This window comes from Micrasema longulum, unplaced genomic scaffold (assembly GCF_059751315.1).
Source record: "Micrasema longulum isolate JH-2025_06_02 unplaced genomic scaffold, ASM5975131v1 h1tg001094l, whole genome shotgun sequence".
NCBI classification, from domain to species: Eukaryota; Metazoa; Arthropoda; class Insecta; order Trichoptera; family Brachycentridae; genus Micrasema; species Micrasema longulum.
In genome coordinates, this window is record NW_028278282.1 from 405,122 (window position 1) to 428,168 (window position 23,047).

The following is a 23,047-nucleotide window of genomic DNA, read 5'->3' on the forward strand; positions in this document are numbered from 1 at the left end:
GGGCAAAACATCTTATATTAGGATATTTTGTTGTTTTTTTATTTTATTTTATTCAGAAAACATAGTCATACTTAAAAAGTATTAAAAACAACGATTTTCTCGCATAAAAAGACAAATTAAGTTTTCATAAATTATGAAAAAGATTTAAACATTGAATGTGACAAAAAATTATTAACATTTGCGTTTTCCCTGGAGGTTATCATTGGTAATAAATAAAAATACCGAATGCACACCCCGAGCCATCCACGCACACACACCTGAACGCACATATAAAACATACACAAACATATACACTACATGCGGTACATATACATAGCACAAACCACTCAAAATGTGCATTCAGCAACTATCCCAAATAATCAACTCTATGAAGAAATTTCCTGTACAAATGCAACGTGCCGTGAAAAAGGTCAGCATCAATACTGAGTCCATTATAATTTGTTGTTAAGTACCTACAACAAAATTCTATTTTTGGAATCGGGGGGTATATTTTTTAGTTGAATATTGCATTGTGGGTCAATTAATTCTATTTGAATGCTTTCTCATAATTTACTTGTTCTAAAAACATATTCGTTATACATGGCCGCGGGCCGCACGTAAGGGCGCCGCGGACCGCATGCGGCCGCGGGATGGCCAGGGCGGGTTTAAGGCATTAACTTTGTGGTAAAATATTTTGACAAAAGTTTGTAAATATAAGTAGACTTTATGTATTAAATATTAGTAGACAAATGTTTGTAAATATTATTATTTTATGAGTAGATTTTTTTATGCAATGAACTCATTCTTCAACAAAAAATCCCAGAATAAATGGACATGGAAAAATCCTAACAACTTGACGAGAAATGAGATTGACTACTACATCCATTGTACTCACAAACACATTGTCAGTGATGTATCAGTGCTAAATAGGTTTGCAGTGAATAGCGATCATAGATTGGTAAGAGGCACAGTTATTATTAATACCAAATTGAAAAGGCTGAAACTTATGAAAAAGCCAAAACATAATAATGTGTTCGAGATACTCTCTTCTAAGACTCTAGAATACCAAGCAATCCTCGCAACATAACTAAAAAAGTCACCTTTTCCTTATTCAAGTACATGCGAAGAAATGAACCGGTGTATAACAGACACAATAAACAAATCTGTTAAAACAATAACTTCTAAATCAGTTTCGATAAATGACAAATTAACTGACGCTACAAAATCGCTTGTTAAGAAGAGAAATGATATGCGGAGTGAAAGAAAACAGATTACACCAGAATATAAAATATTGAATAAAACAGTTCGTAAAAACATAAGTAAAGATGTGGCAAAGTACAAGGAAAGTGTGGTCAATGACATTATAAATGACAGTGGAGGAACTAAAATTTTACAGAAAAAACTTAGCATTGGCAGAAAACAAATAACGACGTTGTGTAAAAAGGATGGTAGTGAGAGCAGAAATAGATCTGAAACACTAAATATAGCAAAAGAGTTCTACGAAAAACTTTATACCTCACGAAAACCTAAGAGTGAGAACCAAAATAAGATTAGAATTAAAAATATCGAATCAGAAGACATTCCTGATATAACATGGGAAGAAGTCCAACATGCCATGAGACAGATGAAAAACAAAAAAACCCTGGCTCTGATGGTACAGCTATCGAAACCATAAAATGTGGAGGAGAAATTCTTCAACAAGCAGTTGTGACTCTATTAAACAAATGTCTGGAAGAAGAACGTATACCAGAAGAATGGAACAACGCAACGATAATTCTCCTTCACAAAAAAAGTGACCATAGGAAGTTGGAAAATTATCGACCTATTAGTTTGTTATCTCACTTGTACAAGCTGTTCACAAAAAAAATTGATAATAGACTTTCTAATAAACTAGACGCATACCAACCGGTAGAACAAGCAGGATTTAGGAGAAGTTACAGCACGAATGATCATATACAGACCCTGAAAAATATCATCCAGAAATATAATGAATATAATATGTCACTACAACTAGCATTCATTGATTTTGAGAAAACTTTTGATTCTGTAGAGATATGGGCAGCAATGAAAGGTTAAGATAATTGTAGAGTAGATCACAGGTACTCAGAACTCCTAAAAAACATATACAATAATGCCATCTCTATTGTACAGCTCCATGAACCAAGCAAAAAGTTCCGCATAAGAAGAGGAGTAAGACAGGGTGATACAATATCCCCAAAATTATTAGCACTAGCTCTGGAAGATGTCTTCAAAACTCTTGACTGGAACGACAAGGGTATTAACATCAACGGCGAACTCATTAGCAATCTCAGATTCGCAGATGATATAGTCCTATTTGCTAAAGATGAGAAAGAACTCGAAAACATGATAAACGAAGTTAATACAGCATCCCTGAAAAAAGTCTTGAAAATGAATGCTTCAAAAACTAAAGTAATGAGTGATGCAAACCAATCATGTAACATCTTAGTAAATGGAGAAATAATTGAAAATATTGATAGTTATCTATACTTAGGACATAAAATAAAGCTCGGCAAAGATAATCAAGAGGTAGAAATAGAAAGAAGGCAAGGTTTAGCATGGGCCGCCTTTGGTAAGCTCTCATATATCCTAAAATCTCCGAAGTATTCACATTACTTAAAGAAGAAACTTTTTGATGCTTGTGTTCTCCCTGTACTGACATATGGCTGTGAAACTTTTGTGTTCACGAAAAAAATTTACACAAATTATCAGTGACACAGAGAGACATGGAAAGGAGAATGCTGGGTATTTCGTTGAGACAAAAAAACCAACACATGGATTAGAGCGAGAACAAAGATCACCGATGTGGTCCATAGGGCTGCCAACCAGAAATGAGGCTGGGTTGGTCATATAGACCAAAAAAGTCCTGGAATGGTGACCCAGAACGGGTAGAAGAAGTGTCGGCAGGCCTTAGACAAGGTGGTCTGATGACAAAAGAAGAGTTGCAGGAAGTGGTTGGATGCGGTTGGCTCAGGATAGGGAAATATGGAGACTAAAGGGGGAGGCCTATGTTCAACATTGGACAAGAGACGGCTGATGATGATGATGATGATGATTAGTAGATTATCAGTAAATACTTAATACCCATTTCCCTTCCCAACCTCCTACCGATTTCCCAACATACCACTGAATATATTACCACCCACACGGACAAAAATCATTCTAGGATTATAAATCACGAAATTTGCTATGGTTTTCAGCAAAACCATGGGCCGCAGGTACTCAGATCGAGAACTGCAATCCGTCCTTTACACGTATGTTGTTAAACCAGAAAATTGCAACGCTTTTATTCTACACAATAGAGAAAAATGGCGTTTTTAGAGCTATAGCGCATTATTACTTTGAGGATTGGACTCCCTTTTTTCCATCCATTAATAAAAGACACTACTCATACGATTACCAGTTCGAACACAGGGCTATGTCCGTGTACTGTACATGCTAAACTTTGAATGGATTACTTTACTTCCTCGTGTATTTGAGTTACGTCACTTCTGCGCTGACATATGCACATCAACGATGAATATATAAAAAACGCACGAAGTCATATATTGTTAACATTTTTGATTTTTTAATCCATATATTTGACAACAATAGTGATATTCACATTGAATCATTATTCTTAGCAACGGTTTGAAATTTGATAAATAATTGATATTCGCAAAGCGGATGTTTTGCTAGCCTGTCAGTAAATTCGATTAAAAACATTTCTGTGTAGCTATAAATATTTGATTTAAATGAAGTGTTGACTTTAACAAACAGACAAAACGAGTTTATATAAGTTAGCATTTAAACATAATCTGAAATGAAAACGTTTCTTAAGGTCGAAGAGAGGACAGAAGGATTTTCTAAATTCACAAAGCGTGATTTCTAAATGTTACTTACAGCTCAGTGAATTTTGAGCCAAGTTAAGAATTATTGACATATAAATGTATTTCGGTAGTACTTCTTGAGACACTTGTGTTCTATTTTTGGCTTTCGAAAATCGTAAAGATATCTGCACCTTAAAGGATAAATCAAGGGAGTCACATTGAATGAAATGTTCAGGAAACAAGATTTTGTGATCATACGGTTTCCAAAACACCATAACTTTTTAACTAAATAAGATGAAACGGCCTCCGTCGTGTAGTACTCAAGACGCTTGACTCACGCACGGAAGGTTCCGGGTTCGATTACCGGTGAGAACACAAAAATTAAAAATGTGATTTTTCTCAAGCCTGGGTGCTCTGTGATGTAATTCACCACTGTAATTAGGCCTCCTGGCCTGTTGTGGTGCAAAAAAATATATTCCATCAAATTTTAAGGAGATATAAAAATAAAATATCTTTGTTTTATGAACCTCTTTTTACTAACACAACCGACTAGTTTCAGCAACTGTAACTATAACGGTTATATAATAACTGTTATTAAATTATAAGGTTTGAACCTTGATAAATTATAGGTTTGAAACCGGTCGGTAGAAAAAATTAAAAATAAGTGGTTAAAAACAAAGTTATGTTATTTATTTTATTAAAAAGTAATTTAATTTATATATCTCTTAAATATAACAATGATCTACAAAGTTAGTACTACAAATATCCGAGATAATTTCAATTTAAAAAGAATTTTCAATGTAAAACATTTTTTTTCTAATAAAAATAGTAAATTTAAAAAAGCGCATCAATTATTGAAGTTTTTTCAATTAAAAAAAGGTTGCCTTGAAATTTTAATTTTAATTTAAAAAGCATTTTTAAGCCGAAGTTGACTCCGTGTTTTATTTTCGTATAAAATATCTAATTGCGATAATTTCGGCATTTTCAACTTCTAAACGGCAAAGTTATTAACACTAATATTTTAATTTTTAAATTTTACCAATACTCGCGTCTAACCTTTATTATTCTCTACCGTGAATGATATAAATGATACTGTATTAATCAACAAAATATGATTAATGTTTAAGGCATTAACTTTGTGGTCAAACATTTTACTAAATGTTGTTAAATATTAGTATCGGTTTAACCACTTACTAACTTTTCTTTGACTACTGGTTTTAAGACGTACCCGTCTCTTCATCAGGACATTAATTAAACCAACATGTAAAACCTACTATACACCTTCACCATAGTTGTTGCACAAAAATATATAACCAACATGACATGCGTTTTAATAAGCACATGCACTGATTAAATTATGAAAATATTATATTTGGAAGAATAACCAGAAATGTTGATATACGTGTTAAAGAACATATGAAAAGTCTTCACAATAATAATTTCTCCGAATTTGCAAATCAATTTAATTCATGAATTTAATAAAAATCCAGAAGTAAAAACCTTACATACGAATAATAAAAGATTAAAAGTAAATAATACGGAAATATTTCACATTAGGAAAGCTTTAAAAAATAATGTTCCTTCAATCAATAATCAAACAACATTTCAATATAGTCCGTTATACGATATTCCACTGTAATGGTCACCCAAAACCTATTAAGATCATCCCCTCCTTCCATCCCCATCACATTTTTTTCAACTATTTCTCAAACAACACAGAATATTTTCAAAAATTAATCGGTGCACGTTTGTCCTAATAAGTGCATTTGCTTATTAAAATGCATGTCGTGTTGGTTTTATACTTTTGTGCAAAAACTTTGGTGAAGGTTTATAGTGGGTTTTGCATGTTAGTTTAATTGGTGTATGCAAATATTAAATGCCATTTAACAAAATATTTTTAGATTTTTAAATATTATACTCTACAGACGTGCTTTATTTTAAATTGCCAAGAGAAGGTAAACATATGGATAGTAAAATAAAACTAAGCTAATATACCTAAGCTAAGGCATCAGCCTATAGTGTATAAGAACAGGATATAGAAGGGTGATTTTACTACCTTATTTACGACCCAAGGATCGTGGTAACAAGTAACAGTAAGGGAGGGACCCAAGTATTTATGTGAGGGTCGTATTAGCTTAGTACGGAGGCTTTGACTATTTACAATGTACGTATCAATTTAGGAGTTAAGAAATGTGTTAATTTTGCAAGTTACGAGGTAAAACTTAGCTATCTCGTTCGGTTTCCGATGAACTTTGTACTGAGTTACGCTTATTTAACCCTAGATCACTGAATATTAGTCTGACAGACTAAACACCTCCGACATTTTCAGGGTTAAAGTGTGTTCCCGGTGCACCTTCACCTCGCCCCGCTTAGCACCTTTATAAGTAAGAAAATTAGTGTAATTTGTGTGTGTATCGAATATGGTTAGGCAACAACAAAAGCCTTTGAAACGTATAAAGTTTGTACAAAAAATTTCTTATTCCCCCATTAGCTATGGCTGCGGCTAACGTTTCAATACTGTAACTTTGAAGAGGGATATTAAAGCTATTATTAATGAAATCTAGAAAATGGAAAATGTTACGTCACACGCAAAGTCAAACAATTCTACCAACAATAAAAACACAGAGTAAGCACGAGCTGATTTGTGGAGCGACTCTGTTTTAGTTTGCAATTATTGCAAGATATTAAGATTTAGATATCGTAAAGATAACTTTTAGGCAAAATTAACTACACGTTGCTTGACGTACGACATTTTTTCAACAATCAAAATGTTTCTAAAACAAATATTAAAATAAAATGTCATTAGTGTGGCAGACTGCCACTGTCACTGTCACTTAAAAACATGTTAAGTGATTCAAGTTTAAGAGGTGAGAGCAGTTAGGAAGCCGCTTATAAAGTAAATTAGGATAAAATGAAGAGTAAAGCTATATGCAAAAGGAGGGACATTGATCAAGGTGATCAATTATTTCAGATAATTGATTGTGTGCATAATAAAGAGGTTCTTATTGATTTTAGCACATTTGTCTCAGATAAAATATTTGCGACAAAGTAAAAAAGTGTTTTTTTTTATTTACTGCGACGCAAAACTAACCTAAAAATGGTTATAATACAGAGTATAGCAATTTACTCACCTAATAGTATTGTATCACATGTTGAAGTATTTCGCAAGTAGTATATTTTATGACTGAGATAAATACCTACATGAGATTTAAAAAAAATAAATTTTTTTTAAAATTTATTTCAACAGAGAAGCAAAACATTTTTGAGAAGGGAATATGGAAGTTTAGGCATTTTCAGGGCTTATGAACTGTTATTGGCTGGTTTAATTGGCCATTTTACACACTGTGTAACATTCACCATTCTGCCCTATTTCTGCCCTATTCTGCCCTATTCTGTCATAAGCCCTGTAAATGCCTAGACTTTCATATTTTCTTCTCAAAAATGTTTTCCCTCTCTGTTGAAATAAATTTAAATATAAAAACTCCCTAAGGAGGAAATCCAATCAGTCTGCAAGCATTTGGACATACTCAAACATTGTTAAAATGTTATTTTATTTATGTGTTTATTATTTATTAATACTTTTAGAATGTTTGTATTCTTTTTTTGTACAAAATGATGTTCCCTCACTGGGTGTCTCGTGCCGAGGGAAACATTTTACAAAAAGTGAAACATGCCTTAGATGAATTATTCAACAAAGTCGACATAGTAATAAAAATTAAAAAAACGTAATTAATCTATTAAACCTAATTATCATTAACATAATAAGCAATAGAATCATAAAAAAAAACATAACCAATTTATAGACCTGTAGACCAAATTTCATATACAGTACACAAATTTTACCTATTTTGCTTGATCCACTCATCGATCTGTCCGTATGGATAATGGAAGTAGATTGTTCACTTTAACCGAGTAGTAGGCCAATCCTCTTTGACCGAAGGTTGTTTTGATCAGTATCAAGGATTTGGATTTTCTGTTTTTAAACTCGTTATCAAGTAAATACAGAATATCACCACTTTTCCCTATCCTCAATAGTGTATAAAGTAATGCAGTATAACACCAAATTCAACGTATCTCGTTTATTTATTCCATCAATGTGAAGTGATTAGTCCAACGTTGCAGGTGACATTCCAAGGATGCAAATCTTGCAGTGTAGAACCACATTAAATATGAACATTTCAGGTCAACCCTTCCAGGAATCGAATTTGGGACCTTAGGCATGGAAGTATAATACGCCAACCACTACACTTCACGGTGGACTTTTATTCAATCATTTGAAAACACTCGTCTGGTATTCAGGTTCTATTTCACATGCCTAACCGTATTCCCGAATCCACCCAGATGCAAAGCGCAGTAAAAAGTCGTTTTATTTCAGAAAATAAAACCGTTATACATACCATAATTAATAAATATTGCAACGGAGATAGAAAACATATTTTTGAGTAGGAAATATAATAGTCTAGGGATCAATAGAGTTTGCGAGATGTTATTAACTGATTCAAATGGTTTTACTCACAATGTAACGTTTACCATTTTGCTGATTTAAAAAACATGTATTTTTTAAATTTTTACATAAAATTGATGTTGTTGATTTGAAATTAAATGACACGGCAAAATGAAATTCTTCGTTGCAGAATTACACAATTTAATAAATACGGTTTTTGTTACCGTTTATATAATTTATTGCAATATGGTCATGGGTAAGAATCAAAATATCTGAATTAAGTCTTTCATTTAAATTTCCAAACTCATAGTGTACGAGACGATAAAAAAGGTTTATTTAAATTCAATTAGAATCAGGGTTTTTGAAATTGAAATGTTTAAAAGTGACTTGATTTTAAAAATATCAATTTTATTTATGATAGTCCCTCGGTTATTTGAATGATTTTTGGGTAAGTGGAGGAAGTACTTTTACGGTTGATTTTTATGAAGTGAAAAAACTGACACACTTATAAGTAATAGTCTACCAAATTATTTATGAAATATGGATCTGATTACGAATGCCAAAAGTACGAATTTTGCACTTTTCCGTCGGTTCGTCCGGACATTGGTATCGCGTTGAGAGCTCCTTAGATGTGCGGATGCCTATGTGGGTTAAATATGGTGGGACAGGCAGATGTCCCTGATACAGTTGGAAATGTACTTCCTTCCGAGCTGAACGCACACGTTCTATTGTTTTGTGCTCCCTTTACGAAGGCAGTCTTTAGATCATCTGTCTCTGTTTACCCTGGGAGTCCTTCTTTATTTATGGGAGTTTTCTTATTGTAAATAACCGTGTTTTTATTCTGTTCGTTGTAATTTTAGATCATTTCATCCAGTTTCTTTGAAAATGTATTAAGTATTGATTTTACATTTTCTATACTGGCAACTCATTTAAGTCTGTAAATATTCCTTTCCTTCCGAAATCCTTCCTATTTCAAAACTCTTGTTGCTTCTACCATTCTGTGAGAAAGTCACATGTGAAAATTCTCCTCTCTGATAAATCTTTATCATATACTGCGTCAGCATATACGTACAAAGTGAAGTTTAGTGTGTTATAAATAGACTAAATTGTACAGTTTATCATCATCTACAATATCTACACGATACCGGTATCCGAGCTGCAGCAATAGTGAAGTGCTTCATATAAGAAACAATCGGAAGAACAGTAAAAGTGAGTCAAAATTCCATACAGTCCACTAAAACTCTAAAATCCCGCTGTTATCAGTTACTCAATGCCTGAGAGGCATTGAACTGACCAAACATAAAATGTGTTTCTTTTTTGTTTACGTCCCAATGTTTTTGTATTTTTTCTTCCAGTACTTATGTATAAACACAGTTTTTAGGGTAGACCGCGAAACTTCAGAAGAACATTCTTCACGGTAAGCTTTAAAAAATCCCTAAGAAATTTTTCCAATAAGTCATTTTAATTTATTTTTTAAAATCTCAAAATGTAGTAAATCCTTTATTTCTCGGACAAACAGTCCATCCACAAACCCCTACCCAGTCGCTTCCCTTTGTCCGCGTCTGATGCGTATTGTTTCGTTGGTCAAATACGTTTTTATCTCAATTTTTTTATAGGGGAGGGGTAGGGGTTTGCGGAAGGGATACTAGTCCGAGAAATTAAAAATTCACTCCATTTTGAGACTTTTTTGTCTAGAAATATTCGGATATACTCAAAACATTATTGATTAAACTAACTGGTAGAAAAGGAAGTATGAGAATTGAAATTTATTTACAGGCGTTAAATAGGTGAAATAACTATTACATATGAATCTTACCCACATCACTAAAGGTTTCATGTCTTTTACTTCACAAAAGTCTTCAGATGGAGGGGTTAAAGATGAGTGTTACACAGTGTGTAAAATGACCACTTAAACCAGCCGACGACAGGTCATAAGTCCTTTTAATAAAAAAACTTCTACAAAATTTAGAGCCAGCAGTCTTGATTCTTAAAAGGGGGGGAAACGTTATCTTTATTATGAAAACGAATAAAAAATATCCATTATATACAAAAGAGCATTTGAAATGTTTGACATTTAAATGTAAAAAGAATTATTGACCACTGCTTAAATAATTTTCAATTCAAGTTACAAAGTAGCCATGCCTCAATATTTTTTTTGGTTTTTAAGGTAGTAATTTTGAAAACAGGAAATCAAATTTGATTGAGAGCTTTAACACCTGTTTTAATATTTCGTATCACGTTAAAAAGACACAATTATGCATCATTTAAATTTTAAATTAGGAAAGCTGAAAACATTGATGAATACCTTATTTCGGTTTTATTAACCGCCAATTCCGGCATAAAAAGCATTGTGATAAAGCTTTTAAGGCATTTTTCCACCATTTGAATAAGCTTTCAAATAAAAAGCTCGAATATTTCGCGATTCAATTCAAAACGCCTATAAATTGGTTAAAATTGTATTTTATTTACTGTTTTAATTAGAATCAATATATAACACCACATATCTCAACTGACAGGCGTAGGATTTTTTTTAGATAAATGTCTCAAGTGAGATGAAGGAAATGTTGGGAAATGAGAAAATTTAAGCATTGTTGGCTAAGGCTGGTTTTTGAAATCACTTAACGCACTGTATAACATTTAACATTCTCCCTATCATGTTTGTACATTAAAAAAATGGTAGATGTGAAAATCAGTAATTAAAAAATAAAATAAAAAACTTCATTTATGGGAAGATAGTGAAATGTAATAGATAAAAAAAGTAGTACTCTTAAATATAAAACAATAATATGTCTAGACATAAATTACTGTTTTTCCATGTTTTTTTATGTAATGAAGGAGAAGTTAAAAATATACAAATTCTTTATAATAACTCGATGAGAATTATACTCAAAAGAAATATCTATTCTAATGTAGAAATAATGCACGAAAAAATTGAAATTGGCTTGCTCACAGTAAAGCAACAAATTAAATATAATGTAGCAATTTTTATACATAAAATAATTAAGGGGATAAATAAAAGAAAAACAATAATAAAATTTAACCAACAATGTCATACATACGAAACAAGGGGTCAAAAAAAGATAAAATTACCAATGAGGAGAAAAACAGAATCTCAAAACTCATTGCACAAGGGATTGAAGCTACACAATGAGTTACCTGAAGAAATAAAGGAGATAGAAAAGATCGAAAAGTGTATAACATTTATTTGAAAAATATATTATCGAGAAATTATGATAAAAAATTGTTTTGCTATTAAAATTTTATATTAGTTCTTAAGATGTACTGAACTAACTTAATAAAGCAAAAATAAATATTTGGGAGAATAGTGAATGTTACGCAGTGTAATGTGTTTACTTAAACCAACCACTGATAGTAAGTCACTCTCCAAGCACAAGAGTTAGTTTCTTTTTTTGGAGAGTTACAGTGATAAAATTTACTAGATGTGTAAAAGTAGTTATGTTTAGAATTTTACAAAAACTCGTATTTTTTATGAAGTTTATAAATAAAAATAAAAAAAATAAAAAAAATAGATCATAAGTCCTGTGAATGCCTAGATTTCCATATTTCCCAACAATTTCTTCATCTCGGTCAAGATGTAAATGAAATATTGATTCTCTTCATAAATGATGAGATATTGGTACCTTTAGATAAAATCCTACGAGAGTTCCAGTATAAGCCTGCAAATATTTGGTTATACTCATTGTCAGTATTCAAAACAACATTATTATTATATTTTACGGAAACAACACCAATGTGATGTGTGTTATTGATAAAATAACAAAAATTATAAATAATTCAGTATTTTGTAAATAAATCTAATGAATTAATATGCACAGGTAATTTTATATTTTGCGTATGAATTCCTTCAAATAAAATTTATTTATACTGTTTTATAAGTATTTTTCAATAAAAAAATCGCACTTAAGCAACATTTTTCAAAACTGCAGATTAGCGCTATATATGTAACTTGCTTAAATTAAAATTATAATAATTGTCGAAAATTTGCCGTTGGCAGACTACATTTAAAGCTGTCTTGATTTTAATCCATCGCTTTAGCTGACACAGACAGCTTTTGTGCTTTAGTGACAAATGCAATATTTCGAAGCGAAAATAACTGTTCCACAATGGTTTTGAAATTAAACGAGATATTTTTCACTAGCAGAAATCAAGATTCATTTTACTATAGCATAGACTTGCATTAAAGTTTGTATGTCCTTTTTATATAATGCTTAAAATTATTCTTCGTCGATAGTATTTGTATTATTTTTGGATGAAAACGTTTGTAAACAACATAAAAAAAAACACTTACTGATTTATTCATATTTTTTGCTCAGCAATAGACCAAAAAGTTTAATAATACAGCACAGAACTCCCAGGTTTAAAAACAATTCACGTTTTTGTTTTTGTGATAATTGTAAATAACAGTACAAAACACTTCAACTTCGAAATTATTTTTAATAAATGCGGATTATATTTACATATTATATAAATTCAAGTAAATATTAAATTGTTAGTGACATTTTGTGCGATAAAATTAATAAATAAATATTAACGTCTGCGAAAATTAAAAATCCTGAACAACAAAATGTAAATTGTGTTACAGAGGGGAATGAAAGTCAAATATAAAAATATTTTTGTTTAACTAAAAGGACATGAAACAATATTGTTTTCGTAAAATATTAACTCATAATAAATTATAACACATATTGTATTAAGCTTATTCAAACAAACAAATAGGCTATCACGCTGTTTCCCCTTAAGGGTAGGCAGAGACTGAACAGGGAACGCCGTATCAGTTTGTATTTGCACACGAACCTTGCTTTTTCTACATTCATGCATCTTCGCATGCACACACGCTTATTATTCCAACTTTTGACACGTCCGTTTTCAAGTATTTGTTGGATATGGTCGTATCTTGTCTTTCTTGGTCTTTTTTGTTGCTGCATTATCAACATTTACATCGTATATCCTTTTAGACATTCTTTCGCTGTCCATTTGCTCTACATGGTCAATCCAACGAAGAACTAATTTCTTGATTTTGTCGATGATGCTTTTTTCTGCCTTAGACAATGTGTAGATAAAATAAATATATGTACATAAAAAGATCTTTTAACGATTTGTCTATTAAAACATTTCAAGTTCATGCCAGCGACATGTTTAAATTAAAAAAAACAAAAAATAAGGTTTCCTTCTTCGGATTTAACGATGATAGATTATTGAGTTAAAAATTATGTATTGAGACTTTATTTGATTAAAGAGTCGGTTAAAAAGGATTTATTGTTGAACTAATTCGACTTCCCGCTTGACTTTACCTTTTATAAGAATGCCTTGGTTGCGATAATCTTAAACCCACTCAGATTCGGGACAAAGCCTTAGGATTTATTTAATGGTACATTTTACCCCTATGTGTCCACTAGAAATGTGCGATATAACAATATTTATTACTTAATTACATGAAAAGGAACGTAGGATGCCAATTTACTATCACAAAAACACCCCTTTATATTTTCGACGTAAGGGCTATTAAAGAATTTACGGTAATGCATGCACTCTCGAAATTACGTTTTTATACAAATTAAGAAAGCCCCTTTTTATCTCTTTGATTAAAAATATATTTAAAAAAATATTAGGAGGTTATTATTTATTTAAATATGAAATGAAAAAATATGTATTTATTTAATCTCAATTTTAATTCAATCGTTTAAAAATGAGACGAATAAATTTTTTTTTTTCATTTTAATTATTATTTTTAGAAAATCCATATAAAATAATATTTATATAATAATCAACAGTTTGTATTCTCCAATAGTAGTTTTATTGTTTATTTTTATGAATTTTCAACAAATACGAAAATATAAATGTAAGAGTTTATACCTAAAATAATAATATAAAAATTATTCTGTACCGTCAACATAATATAAAAAAAGATATTGTGTATTTAATCTATCAATATTAGTGAAAATTTAGAGTTTTTTTACTATCAATAATGATTCGTTAGTGGCTTTTTTGGGAAAATCACATTAAGTAAATTTGTGGTTATCGAAAAAAAAACATGTCTCCAAATGGAAAGGGAAGAGAATTTTTCTTATTGAAGAATAAAATTTAATGATTTTTATTTTTGTATCAACAAATTACAACGATATTCCACTAAGCATATTTACTAATACTATTCGCTGTTCAAGCTTTGCTGGTTTGAATTCAATGTTTGCTCTTTTGTTCCAGGAAAATTCATCCTTAGTAGTACCGTGGATTATAGGCTGCATTACCTTCATGTCCTTAGAAGCCATGGCTATGGTGTATTCAAATGTGCTAAGGGATCATGTCAACAGGGTAAGCCATTTTTTTATATTAGGCATGGCAAATAATAACACTTAAAAAAAATCTGTAAGATTTATACATAAATAATTTGAAACGTGATAATTTACCATAGTTTTGCATTTTAAGGCCACTTAAAAACAGTAAATATTTTGGCCGAAATTCATTTACATTATTTTATTACACGTTCATTATCTAGTTTGAACACAATATGGAGAGAAAATACGCTCGCACACATTTAATAATGTACCATAGTTTAAATGTTTGATTTTTATTTAGAAATATTTCTGTAAAATAAATAAATTATAAAATTTCTCCAGGCTTAAAAAAAATACATACATAACAAAATGTCACAAAGAAGACAGAATTAAGAAAAAAAATGTATGGTTCATAAATGAATAGCTAAAATACTAGAAAGAAAGCCAAAAAATATGTCTTAAAGGTCGGAGAATAATTATAAGCTTTAGAATTCCTTGATATTTTTTCGTTTCATGGTCATTTAAAAAAAAGGATTTCTTATTGATAATTTTTATTGATAAACAACTTTGTTTTTTATGTAAGAGATTCATAAATAAACATAATGATTTATTTGACACTCAAGATCATGCCTATGAGTGATGTGGTTGCATCAACAAAAAAAGTGAACTTAAATAAATGATACTTTTGTATTTTTTGTTGCCGGATTATTTAAATAAATAATATTTGAGTTTTGTTGGGAAAACATAAATATATTTATTTTATTTATTTAAAATTTGAAGTACAAAGAATAAGTACTTTGGCGGACTTATTGCTAAAAATAATATCTTCCAGCCAACTAAAAAACAGACTGGTCAAAAGAAGAGTTTGTCAAAAATGTGCACTTTGAAACGAAAATAAGTGCTAAAAAAAATTTTATCATTTTATAACATTTTTAAAAATTAATCTTTGAGTTATACGTTGCCAACTCAGAGGTTCACGCTTCGTTACGGACTCTTAACTCACTTAAAATTTTCAGCGTAGTTATTTATAACAGCTTAGTTAAAAATGGCTCTTGTACTAAAATATAAGGGTAATCATAAGAAAGCGCATATCCAAAACATTTACTTTTATTTACAAATCATCTCCGATAGTAAAGTTATCATTAGTACTAACGTTTTCCGTTAAATATTATTCCGGGCATTATCTTAACCGACCTTGGGTTAATGGTTAGTTAGGAGTGAAATACCATTCTGCGGAGTAATTCTGGTTACTGGTCTTCAGGCTCTCGCCCTAATTCGCCTTAGCTTTATTCAGATACCGATATATATTATGTATTGTGGTCACACTCCGCTCCCAAATGATGGAAGTTCGTAGCGCGTGACTCAATAGGAGAAAGGGAATTTTGTTTGGATTTAAGGTTCTTGAACTGACCTGATTTGGGAACCATTTTGTATAAGTCGGATTTGTTCCCAAGTCTCTTACACTTCTATGTAATACTTTTCACAATCTCAGGGCGCCTAAATATCTGTCTGGAAACTTTGTTTATCTGCCCAAACATGGGTTATTACTTCCCATTTTCAATAAAAGCTAATAAACTGAGAAGGGTTGTGAAACGGTGGTAGTGTAGTCATATATGTATGAATACAAATCTACTATTTTTTCCCCCATTTTCTAGAACAGTACTTACGACTAAAGTTCGTATAACGTGGGTCAAAAAATGGTACAAAATCTTGTGCAATATTTGATCCAATCAATATTACATCGTATAATACACAAATGTAATATGTATATATTATAAGTACACACTTTTAAAATTTTCCATCTTTTAAAAAACAAGCACTATCCTGGATTCAAACTAAAGATATTAACTCTTTTTTTCTACAATATAATTTGTTGCCCTTTAATAATAAGGATTGTTTTTAGGTTTTTTTATATTTTTTACTTACTATAAAATAAAAAAAAGTACCCCTAATCTTTAACAGAATATTTTATTTAAAAAAAGTATTCCTGTCTATTTATTATAGAAGCAAAAAGTTCATAAATATTTCTTGTATACCCACGAACAGGCTATACCTTTGTGGGAGTTTTTGTTTACTATTTTTACTGTTAATATGTATTTCATTGCTATGTAATTATTCTTTATTTTTTGAATACTCTTATTTTACCACTTATAAGAAAAAACAAAAAAATATAATAATAAATACAAAATAAAAAATATAAAAAAATCTGTGGTCAAATTCATAAAAATTAGAAAACTTCCTACTTAAAAAAAAATATTTGAACTAAGACCTGTGCGCGCATTTCAAGCTTGTGATGATGTAAACTACAAACTTCAACTGTTAACGTGTATTTGTTGTTGCTTAAAATTTATTTTTCCTCGATCTTTTTTGTTTCACTAAAATTTTTTCACTTTACACTTGCCTTTCTTTTCTCAAAATACTGATTTTTAATAAGGTTGCGGATCCGTGTTATTTTGGAAAAATGTTGTGGACTGTTGGTCGCTGCAAAATAAATTGTTAATTGCCAGTAGTCGCGTACAAGATAGATAGTTTTATCAATTGTAAAACTGTACGTTATCCGTCATGGTGCCTTAAATATATGTATGCTTGATTTTTAATTTCAAAAACTGCTTCGTGTAAAATAGCAAAAAAATGTCCTTTGATTCGGCACGAGAATTATTGTACAAGCACTGCACAATATTTTGCTCAAAATCTTGTATCGTTTTCTGATATGATTCTTGTCTTGCTTTACATATAATAAAGCTTTAAATCTTGATTAATCAAATATTTTTTTTTTGAATAGCTGACTTCATTTTTCAACAAATTCATTTAGTGGTCCTGGGTTTAAAAGATAAAAACTATTTGAAATATAGCTGGGACAAAAATTGTAAACCTTCTGAAACAAAATACGACTAAAAGTTTGTGACCTTTAACGACCACCGCAAGTCACTATCTTAAAAAAAGAAATTTTATTAGTTTTGTGTAGTTGGTTTGCACAAAGTTTAGAGAAGGATAGTAAAAATATGTAAATAAAATATTGAAAACTACAAAAATTTGTATTAACTTTTTTTTGTCAATCTTACTGATTGATATCTGTAATTTATTTTTCACATTTCAACTTTTTCTTACTTTACACGATAAACTCTTAATTTTTTATCTACACATGTTCAAATGATCCAAGTTTTGTAAATAAAACAGATATTAATAATTATTATAATGTATTGCTAAATATTTTATTTACAATTTTTTTTCCGATTTATCCAAAAATTAATATGAATATATGTGCCAGCTATTTGATTGCCGAAAATATTGTATGTTTGAACAAGTTTTGTAAAGATACATCCCATCTTGATTAATTGAAAAAAAAATTTATTCAATAAAATTAAAATAAAAAAAGGGTCAGAAAATTTTAGAAATAATTAGAATTTAAAATTATCGTAACTATTTTTTAAAAATCGGCAGCAAGCTCATTTTATTAAACTTTTGAATATGTTTTGTAAATTCATTTGTTCGCCATAAATCTATCTCACTCTAACACAATCCGAATAGTATTTCGCTCTTGCTCATACGATACGAATAAAACGAATTAGTTTAAAAATAAGGCAAGATATAAACAACAAACAACAACAAACAAACTATCACGCAGTTTCCCAATAAGAGGTAGGCAGAGAGGATAGAACACCACATCACTCTGTCTTTGCATACACATACCTCGCTTCCTCTACATTCATACATTTTCTCATGCACGCAAGTCGATTATTCCTACTCTTATAATGTATGTCTCAGTCTTACATAGTTCACGGATCTTGACATTTGTGCACCTATCATATACCGTTTGACCACACATTCGCCCGAGGGATCGCATTTCGACAATAAAATATATAGACTTAGGCAACATAAAGACTTTAAAAACTCACCCTTAGTTTGACCCTGTACATGAAAATATAACATTTTTTTTCAAATTAAATCTTAGCGTGCAATACGCATGTATCGTATAACTTTTTTCCCTTTTTTTGTATTAATATTTTATTATTTCTCTTTCGACTTGATTTTTATTTTATCAATGTACCGATACTTAAGATAATATTTTGTTTTGTACCTATAAATGATCTCAACGCTGTATGATATTTACCGGTCTAAAGATGTCTGTTAGAGGGGGAAAGCATTAATTTGTCAAATAAATAAGTAGAATAGAAGCAAGTATTTTTAATTTAATTTTCGCAAATCCGACCGAATAACCGAATACCGCAAGCAACTACACTGGTATTTGAATCAGGCATAGAAGTTACATTAACATTCTATCACTTCTTTACAATATTTAAATAATCCCATTTCGCCTCTTTATCTGAGAGAACTTATTCCACCTCTATCACAGCATGGGGTAAATCTTCGTTCAACTAACGAGATAACCCTTTCAATACTCATTCACCACTCTAATTTTTTTGCCTCCTATTTTACAGTGGTAGCTGGTCGATTATGGAATAATCTACCAACTAATGTCAGTAACATTCAAATCACGTTTAAAATATCACTTCCGGAATATTTCAGTTTTTTTTCTCCCTTCCTCTTTCCTTCTCTCCTCTTTTCATTGTATAGTTTAGATATAAAGCCAAATTTTATTTCTTAAAAAATATAAATGTTTATTAATATTTTGTTTTAAAATGAAAATATAATAAACGAACAATATGTTCATATACCACTGATTTTCTCAAATTGAACGGTTTGTCATCGCGATCGCCATCGTTTAAAATTTTAACAAAACCTTTCAATGAGATATTAAATTTATTAAATAACGGTTTTGAAATCTGCTTTCAATTTGGCGAGCCCTTTAAAAAACTAATTAGCATCAATATCTATCAAACCATTCCACGGTTCTTTCATTTTAATAACGCCGATGGGTTAATCAAGGTGAATCGAACCCTTTCAGGTATTAAAAATAATTAGTATCATGGTTTTGACATAATGACGTAAAAAAGCTTAGCGTCAAAAATACCTTTGTCGTTAACGTAAGTTTTTCTTTAAAATTTTTCTTTTTTATTTGATTGTACATAGCTTTCTTTTATCATCGCCATCACTCATTTATTTTTCCGTACCCAGTGGTGCATAGGACATTCCAATAATAAAATTATTACGTGGAGATAAGGTGATCAGTCCAACGCTTTAGGCGTCATTCCAGGAACAATGAAATATAGCATTTCAAAAAACCTTTAAAAATCAATATTTTACGTCCAACCTGCCAGGAATCGAAACTAGGATTTGAAAAATTATGAGCGAATGCTTCACCTACTACAAAAAAGGTGGATATGTCTCCACTTAATTACCTTATTCAGGACTTTTACATAACAGCAACCATCGAGTCGAAACCACTCGTTCAGTGTTTCGGTTCTCTTCCATACATACATATAACAACTGTATTCATCATCCGCCTGAACACATAAAACATTCTTTTTATACTTAATAATTGGACAGGATTCTAAATACTTTTTTACAATTTGTTGTTGTATCGTGGGCTCAGGTACCGAGGTTTGAAGTTCTACCTACCACACCTTGATTCATATTTGCCATCATTTAGTTACTAAGTCTATTTGTAAAACGCCTAGACCCGAAATATTTGGGTAAATCATAAGAACGTTTTTTAAATATTAAAAAAAAAACTGGACACACTATGGGTTCTGCCTACTTAAGCGTGACTATGATACGTTTCATTTCAGACAATATAAAAAAGTATTTTTGACAATTGTCCTTTCAGATAGGGTAAATAGGAACGGGTTTTCCTTACTAAATAGCTTAGTACGTAATGGTTTAACGCCAAAATTATCGTCGATTGATTTTAATTAGAAGGATTTTTTTTTTATGTACTCGTATGATTTTTAAGCGTTCCATTACCACTTTCTGTTTTTTATGTGATCGTAAATTAAGTTTAAACGTGCTTAAAATTCACTTACGTTTTGTAATTTGAACTGAAAATCAGTTTACTGTTGTAACTCGTATAATATATTCAGATTGCGCAAAAGATATGATAAAAAAATCTCGCATTTGCCATTTTTCTCTGTAGTGTAGAGGTAAGTACATGCATTGTGTTCGTAAGTATTTTGGGTTTTTTTAAAAATATATCTACGCTTTCCTCTTCTATTTTAGGTTTGTTCTCTACTAAGCTGGATATAAGACTCTTCTGAAACTTCTTACTTCTTTCTGTCTCCCACATTTTTTATCCATGCTCAACCTGCTATAGAGGCAATGTCGTCGGCCTATCTTTTTTATTACTTTCAAAGACTTTTTTTGTCAGCCCATGGTCTTCAGTTTTTATCCTGGGTGTCCACCTGCCATCATTTTGCCTCCTTAAGTGTCCAACCCACTGCCATTTTAGTTTTGTTGTTCGAACCGGGACATTTACGACTCCGGTTCGGCGTCTAATTTCTTCATTCCCTATTCTATCTTTTAGATATATGCCGAGCATGTCTTTCTATGGATGGTTGAGTGTATTTCAGTTTCTACCTCTTTTTCTGTATATCGGGCGTGGTTTTTAGTTTTTATTTCATAACTGGCAATAAACACGATTTTTTAGACTTGTCTTCTAAAACATATAGGGACTTGTTGATTGTCAAAAATGTACTTTAGCTTGCCGAAAGCAGGCCACCTTAGCACCATTTTTCTGTCTGGTTGTCTTGATCCGCTGTCTGGTTGTCTTGATCAAATTTGACTTTGTCACCCAGGTTTACGTACATATCTACATACATGAACACAATTCAACATCAATGTTTATAATAGCAAAAATGGTTATTTAAAAAAAATGAAATTACAAAAACTAAATAAAAACTTTAGATTTTTGCCGTGTTAAACCACCTTTAAATCAATATTTCATGTCCACCTTCACAGAAATCGAACCTGGCATCTCAAGTATAGTAGGCAAATGCGCCAACTACTACACTACAAGGTAGACTTATTTTCAGTCGATTTCCCTTTTCAGAAATTTTATTCGAGAATTACCATCGAGTCAAAAACCCTCGTCCAGGATTTTGGTTCTATTTCATACCAGAACTGTATTCTTTATCCTCCCGGACGCTGAGTTAAAAAAGTTTAAACATCGTAATTCTCTTGCTGCTTCAAATGGTCACATAGCACAGCATTGGTACTTCAATTGCAGCGTATCTTGATCATTTTCGTAAAACGATTGTAAGAGATAATTGGTCTTACGCTTCAGGTACCAGTCCAGGGCCCGTATTACAAGATTGGGAAGTCAACATTTATTTTCAATTTTATCAACAATATAAATTAAGTTTTCTCTATGAAAAAAAAAAAACATACATTTTTTTCTAAACATGTTCAATAACAGGTTACCGACGAAGACACTTTAAATTTTCATACAATTAATTAACATTATTAATAATCATTGCGAAAATTTTATTATTTTATGTCGTGATCAGCATACTCATGTTTGAGGATGCTGATCACGCCTGACTCCAGGCATGGTCATCTGTGGACAGTCTCCCTCCACCTGGAATGGTTTTGTGCTCTTACGTATTCTGTAAGCTTCTTTATCAAGGTATAATAACTATTTATATAATAACTATACTTAGTTTATTATACCTTGATAAAAAAACTTGAGTGCCTTTAAAACCGGTCGGTAGAAAAAAAAAGTGGTTAAAAACAAAGTTGTATTACAAAACAACAGGCTTTTACATTAAACCTGCAAATAATCCTATGTGACAGTAGTGCCACAGGAAAATATGTTAACTGTAGAGATTTTATTGAGTTTAAGAGCAGGAACACGTTATAAATTAAAAATACAGGTTTTTTTCATTGGTAATTGATTTGTTTTTAAAAATAAGTGAGTTAACATGTTCATCACTATGATTTGAAGTTGTTTTTCTTATATTTGATTTTTAAATTTGGTTTCATTGGAAAGAGCATACGATAATAAGTTTAGACGGATTATTTATTAATTATATATACGGCCTAAGCCAATTACAACAATTATATGAAGAAACATATGTACAAGAAACTGAACAAAAGAACATAAAACTATGAAGCAAAGACAAACAAAGGGAATAAAATAATGTTACACAATATATTCATAAACACGATCAACATATAAGACTTCGAGCTAACCCATACTAAGACATTTTCATCTCACTCTGTATTAATGACAAGGAGATCTACGAAGAGCCGGAAGATCTATCCCAAAGAATTCCAAATTGTGTGAAGAATTGGCTTATCTACACATTCTAGACATTGAAGCATAAAAACAAAACTTACTGTTAGACAATTTAATAAATAGCAAATTTAAACTTTTGGTGATACGGTTGGGAACATGAAAAGAAATTGATTGCAACAGAGATAGGACATATTATTTATTTAAATACATAGTATTTTGAAAATGCATTTAAGTTACATCTCCTTGCTACGTCTCTTCAACGGAGAGAGATTGATAAATCGCTCTATTTTAAATAGGAATAATTACATCTTTGCAATCCTAGCAACTGTGCCACTTTTCTTAGAAAAGGGTGTTGGACAAACTCGATATG

General features: G+C 30.9%; 1 protein-coding gene across 1 annotated transcript in view; it reads left to right on the top strand.

The window, feature by feature from the left end:
- Positions 1–23,047, top strand: part of LOC148277053 (uncharacterized) — a 76,235-nt gene that overhangs the window by 46,502 nt on the left and 6,686 nt on the right. Inside the window, exon 5 of the mRNA XM_088233398.1 lies at positions 14,473–14,580. Within this exon, the coding sequence (XP_088089524.1) occupies positions 14,473–14,580 (108 nt within the window). The remainder of the gene's footprint in view (positions 1–14,472; positions 14,581–23,047) is intronic.